Source organism: Rhinichthys klamathensis, unplaced genomic scaffold (assembly GCF_029890125.1).
Source record: "Rhinichthys klamathensis goyatoka isolate OS25496 unplaced genomic scaffold, OSU_Roscu_1.1 h1tg000209l_1, whole genome shotgun sequence".
NCBI classification, from domain to species: domain Eukaryota; kingdom Metazoa; phylum Chordata; class Actinopteri; order Cypriniformes; family Leuciscidae; genus Rhinichthys; species Rhinichthys klamathensis.
Window position 1 is genome coordinate 902,501 of NW_026606734.1, and position 15,000 is coordinate 917,500.

The 15,000-nt window shown below is 39.5% G+C and overlaps 1 protein-coding gene across 1 annotated transcript in view; it reads right to left on the reverse strand.

The window, feature by feature from the left end:
- xylb (xylulokinase homolog (H. influenzae)) overlaps positions 1-7,745 on the reverse strand; it is a 48,210-nt gene extending 40,465 nt beyond the window's left edge. The window contains exons 1-5 of the mRNA XM_056263707.1: positions 7,622-7,745; positions 3,239-3,321; positions 2,826-2,895; positions 2,492-2,572; positions 38-124 (exon numbers count right to left, since the gene is read on the reverse strand). Of these exons, the coding sequence (XP_056119682.1) occupies positions 38-124; positions 2,492-2,572; positions 2,826-2,895; positions 3,239-3,321; positions 7,622-7,675 (375 nt within the window). The 5' untranslated portion in view covers positions 7,676-7,745. The remainder of the gene's footprint in view (positions 1-37; positions 125-2,491; positions 2,573-2,825; positions 2,896-3,238; positions 3,322-7,621) is intronic.
- Between the last annotated feature and the right edge of the window lie 7,255 nt (positions 7,746-15,000).

Genomic DNA, 15,000 nt, shown 5'->3' on the forward strand with positions numbered 1-15,000 from the left:
TAATGTGAGGAGAAGGGAAACTGTAGATGTCCGTCACCTGTAACAGGACGTGTAAATGTTTCTGCGGGTCCAGATGATTGAGGGTTCGTCTCGTGCCCTTCCTCCAGAACACACTGCCATGTTGCTGAAACACAGATGAAGTAACTGAGATTATACCGTGGTCTGGGTGAATACTCGATTCTGATTGGCTGCAGGGTGTCCATTAAAAAGTGATAGAGGACACCAAAGGAGTTCTAAATAAACCATCAGCCGTAACCAGGGAAACCAAATCAAAACTTTAGATTTCGACTGTAAAACTAATTAAAATATAAACTAATGTTTTAAAAATGTGTTATTTGGCAAGTGACCATGGTATAAGCGGGTGAATGCCCTCCGAGGTGTCCATTGTCTAGGTGTTAAAGGGTTAGTTCACCCCAAAATGAGACTGATGTCATTAATGACTCCCCCTCGTGTCGCTCCAAGCCCGTCAGACCTCCGTTCATCTTCAGGACACAGTTTAAGATATTTTAGATTTAGTCCGAGAGCTTTCTGTCCCTCCATTGTAAATGTGTGTACGGTACACTGTCCTTGTCCAGAAAGGAAATAAAGACATCATCAAAGTAGTCCATGTGACATCAGTGGGTTAGTTAGAGTGTGTTGAAGCATCGAAAATACATTTTGGTCCAAAAATAACAGAAACTAGGACTTTATTCAGCATTGTATTGTGTTCCGGTTCTGTTGTGGATCCGCGTTCAGTGCCGCTGCTGACGTAAGACGCTGCTGACGTGTGTCTGGTGTGTGTGTGTGTGTGTGTGTGTGTGTGTGTGTATTCTGGTTCTGTTGTGGATCCGTGTTCAGTGCCGCCGCTGACGTAAGACGCTGCTGACGTGTGTCTGGTGTGTGTGTGTGTGTGTGTGTGTGTGTGTGTGTGTGTATTCCGGTTCTGTTGTGGATCCGCGTTCAGTGCCGCTGCTGACGTGTGTCTGGTGTGTGTGTGTGTGTGTGTGTGTGTGTGTGTATTCCGGTTCTGTTGTGGATCCGCGTTCAGTGCCGCTGCTGACGTGTGTCTGGTGTGTGTGTGTGTGTGTGTGTGTGTGTATTCCGGTTCTGTTGTGGATCCGCGTTCAGTGCCGCTGCTGACGTGTGTCTGGTGTGTGTGTGTGTGTGTGTGTGTGTGTGTGTATTCCGGTTCTGTTGTGGATCCGCGTTCAGTGCCGCTGCTGACGTGTGTCTGGTGCGCCCGAGCTTCGTTTACAGTCTGAGGGAGACGCACGCAATCTTCGCAAACATGTCTAAGGATTTCCACACAGAGGAAGACTTGCATTGATTTGCCCAGCCATATTTATTTGAACCCGAATACACGGACGCACCAGACACACACACACACACACACACACACACACACACACACACACACACACACCAGACACACGTCAGCAGCGTCTTATGTCAGCAGCGGCACTGAACGCGGATCCACAACAGAACCGGAACACAATACAATGCTGAATAAAGTCCTAGTTTTTGTTATTTTTGGAGCAAAATGTATTTTCGATGCTTCAACACACTCTAACTAACCCACTGATGTCACATGGACTACTTTGATGATGTCTTTATTTCCTTTCTGGACAAGGACAGTATACCGTACACACATTTACAATGGAGGGACAGAAATCTCTCGGACTAAATCTGAAATATCTTAAACTGTGTCCTGAAGATGAACGGAGGTCTGACGGGCTTGGAGCGACACGAGGGGGAGTCATTAATGACATCATTTTCATTTTTGGGTGTACTAACCCTTTAAGCATCAGTCCAAACATGCAGTGAAATCCAGACCTGAACTGAGCCTCATCAACAGAAAAACACCCAAAATACAGCAAAAAAAATAATAATTCTGGTATGTATATATATATATTCTGTAAAATATATTTAACACAGCATCTGTTTTTAGGATTACTGCATATGATCGCTAAACCAATAAAAACAATAACTAAATGTGACATTTATTATAATGGATTTATGTGAAGATTGTTTTAAGTTCACTTAAATTGAAAGTTGTTATTTTTAAAGCCAATAAATGTTAAAAAATTAAGGCTTCAATTATACTGTACTGTTCAATGGCAATAATTACATAAAAAAAACTTCCTATGCCATTTCTACATTCATTTGGAGATTTAATGTGAAAATGTGGGAGAAATTTCTTTGGAGTGATTAGATAGATAGATAGATTGAATATTTCTATATTTTTAAAATATACCAGATTTTTTTGCTATGACACAATTTTTTAAATGTCTGTCAATCACAAAGTTCATGAGTTTTCTTTTCTTTCATGAATGTCAGTTTAATAAATGTTTTACACATTTTACCATGTTCAAATACAGGGAATCCCTAAAATTCGCCCCAAATCAACACTGAAAATTCACATTTAAAAAATACTGATCATCATTATGAGGGATGATTTATTCAGATAATCAAAAAATATATTATACTGCATAAATAACCCATTAAAAGTCACCTGTCCACTGCCTGAGACGGCCTTCACTCGAGAGAAGTCAAACCCAGCACTCCTCATTTTCTCCAGGAGAACGTCAAGCGCCTGCAGTCCGAACACACACACACACACACACACACACACACACACACACACACACACACACACACACACACACACACACAATGTCACAAGCACAACAGATGTCACAACACAACACAAACAGCACAACACAACACAACACAACACAACACGAGGAATCACTGTAGGTTAGACATGTTCTCCGCCACGGTCCTCGTGTATGATACAGTATATACAGTAGCCCTTCTCTACAGTGTCAGAGGATCGGCTGCTTTACCTTCACCCACATGAGCGCTGGAGACGTGACCGTCAGCTGGTCCGAGTGGATGTGAACTCCTCCATGAGTCCTGCAGAAACACAGGGAAAAATCAGGACTCTGAGGAAAACAACTGTTACTGGACACAAAAAGCAAATCAGGAAATATTCAAATTGTGAATTCCAGGCCTGGAAAACTAATGGACATCATCATTGACATCAGAATACCAAATATAATTATGTGTATTTATGCTTATCTAAAAAAATGTTCTTTATGAGTTATTATAATAATTCCATATCTAGTCATTAATAATAATTCCTTATCCAGTAATCATGGACCATGGGAACCCTGTACAACAGAAATTTGATATATAAAAGTACTATAATAAGCAGCAATTTGGCATTTTCAAACCATGAAGTGAGTGAATGTAATACCTGAACTCTGGCAGCTCGCTGTCGAACTGAACACTGCTCTGGTGAACAACCGCAAGCTTTCCATCAATCGCGACCACTTTCAGCTTAAAAGACCAGATCAGGACGTTACGCTTCAGTTTAAAACTGTCTGCATCACTTTAATGTACAGTTATATTCATGCATTTGGCCGGTGATTTTATTCAAAGCTATTTTTAGTGCATTCAAGGTATGCATTTTATCATGAACCAAAATTTCATGAGGTTATTAATTCAATTGCATGTGTCCACTTGCCCACGCCAGGCTCATTTAATGATTTTGTTGTCAAATTCACACTTTTTGAGCACTAGGTGATCTCTCATCCTGATCCGTGGGTCAACACAAATATCTAAACAAATATTTAAGATTCAGAGAGACCAAAGGTCATTGAAAAGCCACTGATTGACCATTAATCCTAGTGTTGGTGCACAGATTACACTCAGAGGCAGATTATACTAAATGTGAATTTAAGAGCTCTTTTATAAGCATGATGATTGACGGTAGCACTTTACTGTTCCTCATGTAAATACTATGTAGGCTACTTATTACAATAACTGGGTGGGTTATAATAATAACTACCCAGGTAGCAAAGAATTCTGGCCCAGATTTGGCATGTGTCTGGCACAGCTGGCATTCATCCGGCACTGGCATACAGCATGTGGGCCAAACATGGCCCGGGTTTGGCAGAGATGGCACTGGATTTAAGACGGCACCCAAGACATGGGCCAGATATCAAATGGAGTATTCGGCCCAGATGTCAAATATAGATATGTGGGCCATATATGTATGGCCGATCTTGAGCCACATTTAAAATCATTTAAAAATATTTTTGAGTAAAATCCCAATGTTTTCCCATACAGAAAAGTAATATATTCACATATATGTGAAACACTGTAAAATATGTTACAGTGAAAATGTTAACATGTTATTTAATGTTATGCATTTTAAAAATATATTTTCAAAATGTATTTCAATAGATTGTACAGTGTTTCACATTTTTGTGAATATATTACTTTTCTGTATGGGAAAACATTGGGATTTTACTCAAAAATATTTTTAAATGATTTTAAATGTGGCTCAAGATCGGCCATACATAAATGGCCCACATATCTATATTTGACATCTGGGCCAAATACTCCATTTGATATCTGGCCCATGTCTTGGGTGCCGTCTTAAATCCAGTGCCATCTCTGCCAAACCCGGGCCATGTTTGGCCCAGCAAAGAATTCTGGCCCAGATTTGACATGAAGCCGGCACGGCATTCAGTCGGCACTGGCATGAGGCATGTGAACCGAACATAGCCCGGTTATGGGCAGATTGAACCGTTTTTAAGGCGGCAAACAGGATATGGGCCAGTGGTTAAAACGTGTATTATTTGTCTCACACGTAAAATATAGAAATGTGGCCCACATATGTCTGGCCAGACTTATCCCACAGTTAAAATGTAATTTCAGATATTTTATAATTGATAATATTTTCATAAACACAGCTGTTTCCCCTATTCCTGTTTGCACCATGGGCTTATTGCTCTCTATTAACAAGGTTTAATTAGCCTAATAATAATTTAAAATATGAAACACCATACATTTTTAATTTACAATAGAACTTTAATTGTTTGATTGTCTCATTTCATGCGCAAGAAGGCCGATCGTTTCTTTCTTACAACGTCCTAATATGGCAAAAAAAAAAAAAAAAAAAAAAAAAACATTTTTAAAAATGTTTTACCAATCAGGTTGCATCTAGAAAAACACGCCCAGAAAGCGCGCCTAAACCGCAATGCTTCATGGGTTTGCAGTTTTACCTCATTGTAGTCTTTACACTCAATCTTGTATTTTTGTCTTCTTTATATATAGCCTATATATATATATATATTTTTTTTTTTTTCTTCAATTGAAACTGTGCAATCTTGCGATTTAGCCGGTTTAGTTAATGGTTTAGAACGCTTCAACCCAAATTTAAAAAAAAAAAAAATTTATTTATACTTCCGGATCCAGCGCTGCCGAAGAAGAAGTTGGCGCGCACTGATGCACTCGACTGCATTTCACTAACGGTTGCGGACTTCTCACCTCAAAGCGAGCGAAGTTTGGTAAGTGATAATTTTTAATTTTAGAGTTAGTATGAGTTAGTATAGACGGAAAGTGAAATGTTAAAGATGTGCCACAATGTATAATTGTAGCTGTTAGTTAAAATGTAGAAGTTGACTATGTTCGTCGATTACATTTAACGTTAAATGACATCAGACATCTTTATTTTTATATCACAGCCATTTCAATTTAAGTGACATACACTGATGGATTAACATACTAAAATGTATAGCAGCAATTGGCACCTGAAACATCACACAAAAATATAAATATCATAAGGATATTGATTACTTTTGTTTATATTCTATTGATTGAGGATTTTAACAATTTTGTGCCCTTATGATATTTATATCTTCTATAGAGATTATCAAATTTTAAGTTCGATCATTTGTAATGCTAATTTGTGTTATATAAACAACATATCACGACAAAGCCCTCTTAAAATTTCAAATATGCAGAGACACAGAGAGATAAAATCAGTATTGTAACACATACAAAAAAAGTTTAACATTTAAGACATAGCCTATACATTTTTTGCAATTATGCTAACTTACATCATTACAGCGATTACATGTTATTATCATGTATATTACACACTGGCAGTTTAAAGTTTTGAAAAACAGCTTGACTGTATTTTTTAGCAAGTAGCCTAAATGTAAGTTAGCCATGGTGAGTAAAAGAGAGATTAGATTTGGACCTCTAATTTGACAACATTTGACATCAAATTTAGCCTATGTTTGTGTGTGTGTGTGTGTGTGTGTTTGCATTTCTAATCCATTGTGGATTTTGTTGTGGTATCACTCATTATTTATGCAATTTGTTGAAATTTTTGTTTGATAAATTATGTAACAAGTGAGCAAGTGGGTTTATGGGTTTTGATAGTTTGTCTTTCATTTTGAAATTAAATAAGAAGAAATGAAAAAAACAAGATTTCAGCTGTGAACCAAAAAATTAAAATATAGTCAAAATCTTATATTTTTGTTTATAAAAAAAAAAAACATTTTCTTGTTTCTGCTTATTTCATTTTAAACTGAAAAACAAACTTATCAAAACGTACACGGACCTTGTAGTCTTATTCATTTATGATTGTTTTTGTTTGGTGTGTGTGTGTGTGTGCTTTCTATATTATTAATAATTTATATAAATATTTTTTCAATTTATAATGTTCTCTTTTGTGTTTGTTTCAGGTTCAAGAACAAAAGACCTGAGTAAAGCCACGGTATGGAAAAGACTCGTTCAAGAGCTGACATTCAAGAGCTTGACATTCAAGAAGTTTTTTTTTTGTTTTTTTTTTTTAAATGTGAAAAAATAAACATTTGTTAAGAATACTGTTGTGTTTCAGACATTTTTTTTAGCTGAGCAGGGTGTATATAAAGTGGCTAGATCATGGTTTAGTTGAGGCTGACATGAATCAACCCAGACAGCAACATAGTGTCGGCCCAGATCTGGCCCACTTCTTGTACACGTGGATTCCACACGGCCCAGATGTGGGCCGGATCTGGGTCGACACTGTTGCTGTCTGGGAATTGTTTGGTCCTACAAAGGACCAGAATAGGGCCAGCTATAGTCATACATTTGGCTGAGATATGGCTATGCCATGGGTCATATGTGGCCCGAGTTCTGGCAACCAGACCTGGTCCAGAATAGGGCCAGCTATAGTCGTACATTTGGCTGAGATATGGCTATGCCATGGGTCATATGTGGCCCGAGTTCTGGCAACCAGACCTGGTCCAGTCATGTACCGTAATTCATTGCTGTATTTGGGCCAAGTGAAAGTGGATTGTGTGGCCCGTCACTGGGCCAAACCAATTTTGCTATGTGGGTAGGTACTAACCCTGAACCTCCCCCTAAACCTAACCTTAACCCATGTATACCTAATATTAACCAGTACTTTCTTCGGTAATACACTGGAAGTAGGCTACTTGTAATGTAAAATAAAGTGCAACCTAATTGTCTGAATGTGTTTTGTATAACGAGTACAAAGAAATATCATGGTACTTCTTTTTTTTTAAGTTAAAGTTAATGTTTTTTTTACATGTACCATAGTATCACAGTGATATTTTTTTTTAAATAACTTTAAGTACCACGTATATATCATGGTAAATCACTGTACTATAGTAGCACTACACTGCTTTTTGTAAGTGACTATATCATAAAACATCATGCAATTATTTCTCCAGTACGTCTCTTATCCTAGATAGACACTGACATGTTTATTTATAAACACCCCTCTTCATTAAAAGCGTGTGCGTGTGTGTGTGTGTGTGTGTGTGTGTGTTTCTACCTGTTGCGTGCTGAAATCAAACCCTAGAAACCAAGAATCTGCTACTTCAGCCATTCAGATCACAAACATCCCGCCATCGAACGCTACAGTAGCGAAGGCTTACTCATTAATATTCATGAGGACGCTGACGCCAACTTCCTGGAGCGACAGTCATGTGACCTACTTAATATTCATAAGCTCAACCTTCACCATGACTGGATTCGTTCATTCACCCGCTGACTAGAGTTCCACTCACCAATCACGTCGGCGAACTCCATGTAGCCTAATGAATATTCATGACCTCAGCGAGCATGTGATATTAACAGGTACAGGACACTTAAAGGGACTGCGCATCTCCGAAAAAACATGTTTTGCAAAGTTTCATGAACTTTAACCTGTAGCCCAAGGCATGTCAGTTGTGTAATTTGCCATGCGCTTTAGAAACATGTATTTAAAACAGCTAATTTACTAATATATATTTTTTCAGCACATATTAAGAAACAGGAAACTATTGGCCTACATGTCTGAGACAATTCATGGAAGTATCAGAGGAAGTGAACAGGAGAAAGAGAAGATTAAACATGCACCTGTAAAAACATTGATAACTTATTCACACCACAGAAATAAAGCAGCCATGCAATTTGAGGTGAATTTAAATCACTGAAGTGTTAAATTGTATTTTATCAAAGTGAGTTGGATATTGTGTTATGTAAATGTATATTTTAGCTTAAATTAAACACATTTCAGCTGAGAGAAAGAGAGAATTTAAGGCATTTTCAAAAGATTTTTTTTTTGTGTGCAATGATGTCTCAGTCAATTACTAACCATATTGCATACAGTATTGTATTATTTCAATGTTGCAAGCAATTCACCTAAACAAACAGCAGTATTACTTAGCCAATACACTTCAACTTTAACATAATTACGTGCAAAATGAGTTCACCTCACCCACTGCATCAACAATACTATGCAAACATGCCGAGGAACTGAGTGATTAATGATATTATGAAGTTTAACCACATCATTTTCTTTTTCTAATGTCATTCTTTTACCTTATTTATTTGTTTCTCACACACACTTTGCAAATATGAATATTAATATATGAATATTGCACATGAATATCTTAACATTGTCTTTGCAAACAGAACAACCTTAAATTGCCCTGGTTTGTTTGCACTTTGCTGCAACTCTTGGAGGCAATGCCCACAAAACACACATCCACACATCAGATCTTCTGTTCAGAGGAAATCAAGCTGCATTTATGATCATACTTCAATAAGTGTTATCAGGATGAAGCCTTGCTGTTGTTCAGATGTGTGGGGAGAGATGAGGACAGATCACTCAGACCAGACCAGCGTTAGGATGGACATCGCACTGTTAAAAGAGCAATACAACTCCATCAGAGACGAACAGAGACGGCAAACTCAAGTGCTGTGCTTCAAAACAGGTCAGACATCTTGTTTGGATTTGCACTCAGCTAACAGAGAACATTCTCTCTATATATATATTTAGCATTTCCACTATTATAACCCATGCAAGGGGGAAAAAAGAAATCCCAAATGCATGAAGAAAAAAGAATCATGTGATAACTTGCGCTACCCTGATTTAATGTGAAATAGTCTTGTCCTGAGTGCAATCTTCTTTATTTACAGTAGCTTTTGTCCTAATGTTTGTCACTGTGGATTTATTATTTTAACTCATTTCTCAACGTACAAAACCACTGATTTGATTTAACCAACAGACATTTGACCTTAAATACCCAGCGACCAAAATATGTTCTAAGATCGTTTTATGAAAATGTTATTTCTGAATGTTCTATTCTTTAATGCAACTCTTTCCAACATTCCATTTCGTGATTTTGCAAGAACGTTACTTTTGAATGTTCTCTGAATATTCTGAAACAAGTACAGTAGGCCAACATAAAAAAAACATGTCCAACTAAAACATTTCAGAAATAAAAATGTTCCATGAACAATGCATAAATAACGTTTTGAGAGCATTATTAAAGGCCAGATAACTCTGAAAAGTCTGGAAGAACTGGAAGAACGTTTGTTTGTAACACTGAGAGATCTTGCCAGAACATTCTGAGAACGTTCCATGTTAGGGAAGTCTTACAAATCATGATTTAGGCCTACATTTATATTTACATGCGTTTTGTAACACATCTTTCCCTCGCGGGTCAAAATGACCCGAAGCCCTAAAATTATACTTAAAAATGATCCAGAAAGCTTTTTTTTATTTCTTGTTGATCATATTTTTTCTATTTTTTAATGCATTTTTTTGTTATTTTTTATTTTATTTACCATTAAATTGCTAGATTTAAGCACATTCCTCACATTATTTCAACCATTCATTCAAAATAACTCACAATTTCATACCTAAACCTTTTAAAGGTGAACTAAGTAACTTTTTTACCTTAACCGATCAGCTTTGGAGTCATTGTAATGTTTATATTACTGATTTCGTGTTGAATGGTGGTCGTCTCGCACCCCCCTGGTGCCTGTGAGCCGCAAAACCACCCTTGCAACTTTGGGCCGGCGGGCAGTGTTAGCAAGTATCGTGTGATATCAGGTCTCGCGAGGTAACAAATTGCTTTACGGCAAAAAACAGATCTGATAAAATTCTGATAAAATGAGCATCAAACAGAAATAACCCGGCGCCATATACATGTGGTGTTGGGCGCGCGCAGCTCTTAAAGGGGCCATACCTTATTTCCACTCGTTACAGCGTCCATCCTACTGAACAGGTACCGGTGTACAGGGGGAGGGGATCCGGCCGTGAGTGTGAGCCATCTCTGCGTGAGTGCTATTCACGACCGTACAAGTGCTCCACAGCGACTCTAGGGGTCGCTGTTTGACAAAAACGGAATTCCTACTGAGTGCTGCTTTAATTCAGCTCTAAATATCTTACATTGGGTGTCTTTGCTGACCTCTAGTGGGAAAAAAATAATTGAACATGATATTTCATGACTCTAGCCACTAGATGGCGTTATAGCTGTATAATTTGCAAATGAGCTGTTCCTCTGGGTCCTAAAGTCAGTTCTTTCAGTATGCAGATACGCATATACCTTGTTTCTAACTAAAAAAGAACTGGTTTGGATTTGGTCCTGGTTCAAAGTTGGTTCAACTTGCAAACCTTCTCAAAACCTGTTTGTTTTTCCACTGACTAGAGAGTCCAGCGAACGACGTCGTTACGTCACTGTGTACGTCGCCATACGTCTTAAGGCCAATTTATACTTCTGCGTCGGGTGCGCACAGTAGGTACGGCGTAGCATACGCACAGACGCGTACCATTCGCCGTACCCTTCGCCGTAACCTGACGCGCACCTCCTCAAAAATGTAACTACACGTCGCAACGACGCGGACCGCAAGATCTGTGATTGGTCGGCTTGGGAGCATCGCGTTTCCTCCTATGTATTTCCGGCGTGTTCTTCTGCACCGCCCGCCATTTTTAAATTCTAAGTACAGCGAAACTGTTAAAAAAAAACTAAAAATTTACCTTTTCCACCTCGATAAGCTCCAACTCCAACATGATCTGCTCTCTTTCAGTCGACATTGCTTGTAGTAACCTAAACTCAAAACAGCCGCGAGGAATCTTCTTCTTCTTGCCGCGAGGAATCTAAACACAGTGAAACATTAAAACCCTCCGCCGCCAACTAGCGTTTCGGCGCTGTACTGCAGAGCAACGCAGACCTAAACGCAGAAGTATAAATGCTCATGACGGCGTCGCCTACGTGCGTAGCCTACGCCGTACACTACGGCGTACACTCGACGCAGAAGTATAAATTGGCCTTTAAGCCTGTGACGGCGTACCCCCGCAGAGCCCTCTGCGTCGCCGCGAACCCCTCTCCGACCCCTCCGCCGTAAGGCCAATTTATACTTGTGTACGCCGTAGTGTACGGCGTAGGCTACGCACGTAGGCGACGCCGTCATGAGCATTTATACTTCTGCGTTTAGGTCTGCGTTGCTCTGCAGTACAGCGCCGAAACGCTAATTGGCGGCGGAGGGTTTTAATGTTCCACTGTGTTTAGATTCCTCGCGGCAAGAAGAAGAAGATTCCTCGCGGCTGTTTTGAGTTTAGGTTACTACAAGCAATGGCGACTGAAAGAGAGCAGATCATGTTGGAGTTGGAGCTTATCGAGGTGGAAAAGGTCAATTTTTAGTTTTTTTAACAGTTTCGCTGTACTTAGAATTTAAAAATGGCGGGTGGTGCAGAAGAACACGCCGGAAATGCATAGGAGGAAACGCGATGCTACCAAGCCGACCAATCACAGATCTTGCGGTCCGCGTCGTCGCGACGTGTAGTTACATTTTTGAGGAGGTGCGCGTCAGGTTACGGCGAAGGGTACGGCGTATGGTACGCGTCTGTGCGTATGCTACGCCGTACCTACTGCGCGCACCCGACGCAGAAGTATAAATTGGCCTGTAGCTCGACGTGCACCTCCAAAAAATTGTAACTACGCGTCGAGGCGACGCAGACCGCAAGGGCTGTGATTGGTCAGATTATACATCATTTCGGGAGTGTAGCTTTTCCGGTTTCCCCCTCCCGCTATACCGCCATTTTTAAAGTGCGCAGTTTGTTTCAACGATGTATCACGTTGAGGAACGATTAAATCACTTCTGCGATTAAACATTTGCAATAAAATAATTTGTTGTTCAACGTCGATTAGTTCCAGCTGCAACAACATTCTCTCTCTTTCGCTCGCCATTACGCGCGTTTCCATTACAGATTTGCGCAAAACTTTTGCCTTTTTTTCTAAATGTCGATAAAAAACTATTGCCAAATGACCGATGTTATGCGACTAAACGTCTTTTTTTCCATAATCATTCCAAAAATCATGGCAACGGACGTTGGTAGCCACCGCACTAGACATTATTATTATTAATGGAAGGAGACGCATTAATGGCATTAATTAATGGCAGGGAAAGACACGGAGTTCTCCCTCATTTCAGCTCCGAGGTCTTGATTGTGGCATTTCTTTGAGGTTTAGAGTCCAGTAGGCTATTCCTGTAATTATTGTTTCTTTTATGAATTTTATGAATCCATTCGTTTTACCTTATTTAACCCGTAATTGCAAAACGAAAAATGAACGGTTGTTGTATTTTTGAAACGCAAAGTTGAACACCAAAATTTAAATTTGAACTGTACACCAAATGCTGAAAAAAAAAATATCAACGAATTTTCAGATAGGCCTAATTGTTTATGATTTTTTTGCCCCTTTATTAAACATTTAAAATATTCACAAATTAATATAGAAAAAATGTAGATTTTACTGGTTTTCTAAGGCCAAATTAGAACCTGGAAATAATATTTTTCCCGGAGTGCTGAATGAGAAGAGCCATAACCACAGAGCCTACAGAAAGGTGATTTATAGGTGAGATATAGGTTATAATAAATGTTTCTGAAAAAATAACGAGGCATTTTAATTGTTTATTAATAAACTATTGTTTTCTAAATCAATGTCGGCTAAAAACATATCTCCATCTCCGGATGCACCTTTAGAGAGAAATGCACCTTTCATACGGATTACATAATCAGAAGGTATTAGCTTTCGATTCGAATTTGTTCGTTTTAAAGTGGACATTTCAATAGCCTACATAGGCTATTTTTGTTTCAGTTCTCGCGCTTCAGTTCACAGAGACCATGAAAGCGCGCCTGATTGTTTTATTTTATTTTACAAAAGCAAAACGTTTTGTTGTTATTGTGAGTTTACGCAAATAAAAGAAGTTGCGAATAATGTATTATTATTTTCTGTATGACCAGAAATGATTGAGTATTTTAAGTAGTTTCCACCGTTGATAGGAAAACGCAAGTGTTCGCGCCCGAGCCTCCCTGCCATCCAGTGCGCGCTCCGCACTCTGCACACACACTTGGATATGCGTCAAAAGCTTGTGTTTATTTGTGATAATCTTAGCCCTGCCTATTATTATTGTCCAACCTGTATTTTGAATGAGATGTGACGAATTGCTTTGTTCCTTTTTTGGATAAAAGCGTCTTCTACATATGTAGCCTAATAAATGTTATAATAATGATTATTATTATTATTTGCGGACACGGACCCCAAACACACCGCGTCTTCTAAGGTGACTGTAAATGTGCAAAACCTGTTTCCAAATATTATATTCAAATCTATTCAAAATATTCCTTTTTCAAATTGCCTGAAAAAGCTCCTCATGCGAGTGTAAAATCTTTTTTTGCGATAAACGGGAGTTTTTGCGAAATGCGTATTTTCAATTCGCAATTTCAATTCGCGCAATTTGAAGGGTAATGGAAACGAAAGCGGAACCGGCGCACGGAACCAAAACAAACTAGCAAAGAGATTTGCAAAGCACACACCACCCTAGCGTTCTGGCGTTGAAATGCACCGCGATGCAACGCAACCTGACGCAGAACCATAAAGCCTTGTTTAAGGCCAATTTATACTTCTGCGTCGGGTGCGCGCAGTAGGTACGGCGTAGCATACGCACAGACGCGTACCATACGCTGTACCCTTCGCCGTAACCTGACGCGCACCTCCTCAAAAAAGTAACTACACGTCGCGACGACGCGGACCGCAAGATCTGTGATTGGTCGGCTTGGTAGCATCGCGTTTCCTCCTATGCATTTCCGGCGTGTTCTTCTGCACCGCCCGCCATTTTTAAATTCTAAGTACAGCGAAACTGTTAAAAAAACTAAAAATTTACCTTTTCCACCTCGATAAACTCCAACTCCAACATGATCTGCTCTCTTTCAGTAGCCATTGCTTGTAGTAACCTAAACTCAAAACAGCCGCGAGGAATCTTCTTCTTCTTGCCGCGAGGAATCTAAACACAGTGGAACATTAAAACCCTCCGCCGCCAACTAGCGTTTCGGCGCTGTACTGCAGAGCAACGCAGACCTAAACGCAGAAGTATAAATGCTCATGACGCCGTCGCCTACGTGCGTAGCCTACGCCGTACACTACGGCGTACACTCGACGCAGAAGTATAAATTGGCCTTTATACTCGACGCGTCCGCAAGAGCGCGAAGGTGCGCACGGCAAAATGACGTAATTGCGGTATGGGCGGTCGTGCGCGTTGGGTGCGCAAGACCCCATTTCGCCTGGCGGTGTGCACGGCACTTTTTGTAACATCGCGCGCGGCGCCGCATCCGAAGATGAACGACTTCGAGCCGAATCAGGCCGAACTGTTACGTCTGTACCAGCATGTTTATGATCCTTCTATACACAGAGACATTTGCATTGATGGGCGACCATAAAAGCCTCTCATTTTGTGAATAGGAACACATTTGCATTAAGCACCCAGTTTGCACTTGTCTAAAATAACTGCTTACATTTATAAAATAAGCCTACAATAGCAGAAGTAAGCCCTGCTGATTAAATTAAGGTTTAAACACTCTTCAATAAGGCTTCAGTTGTTTAA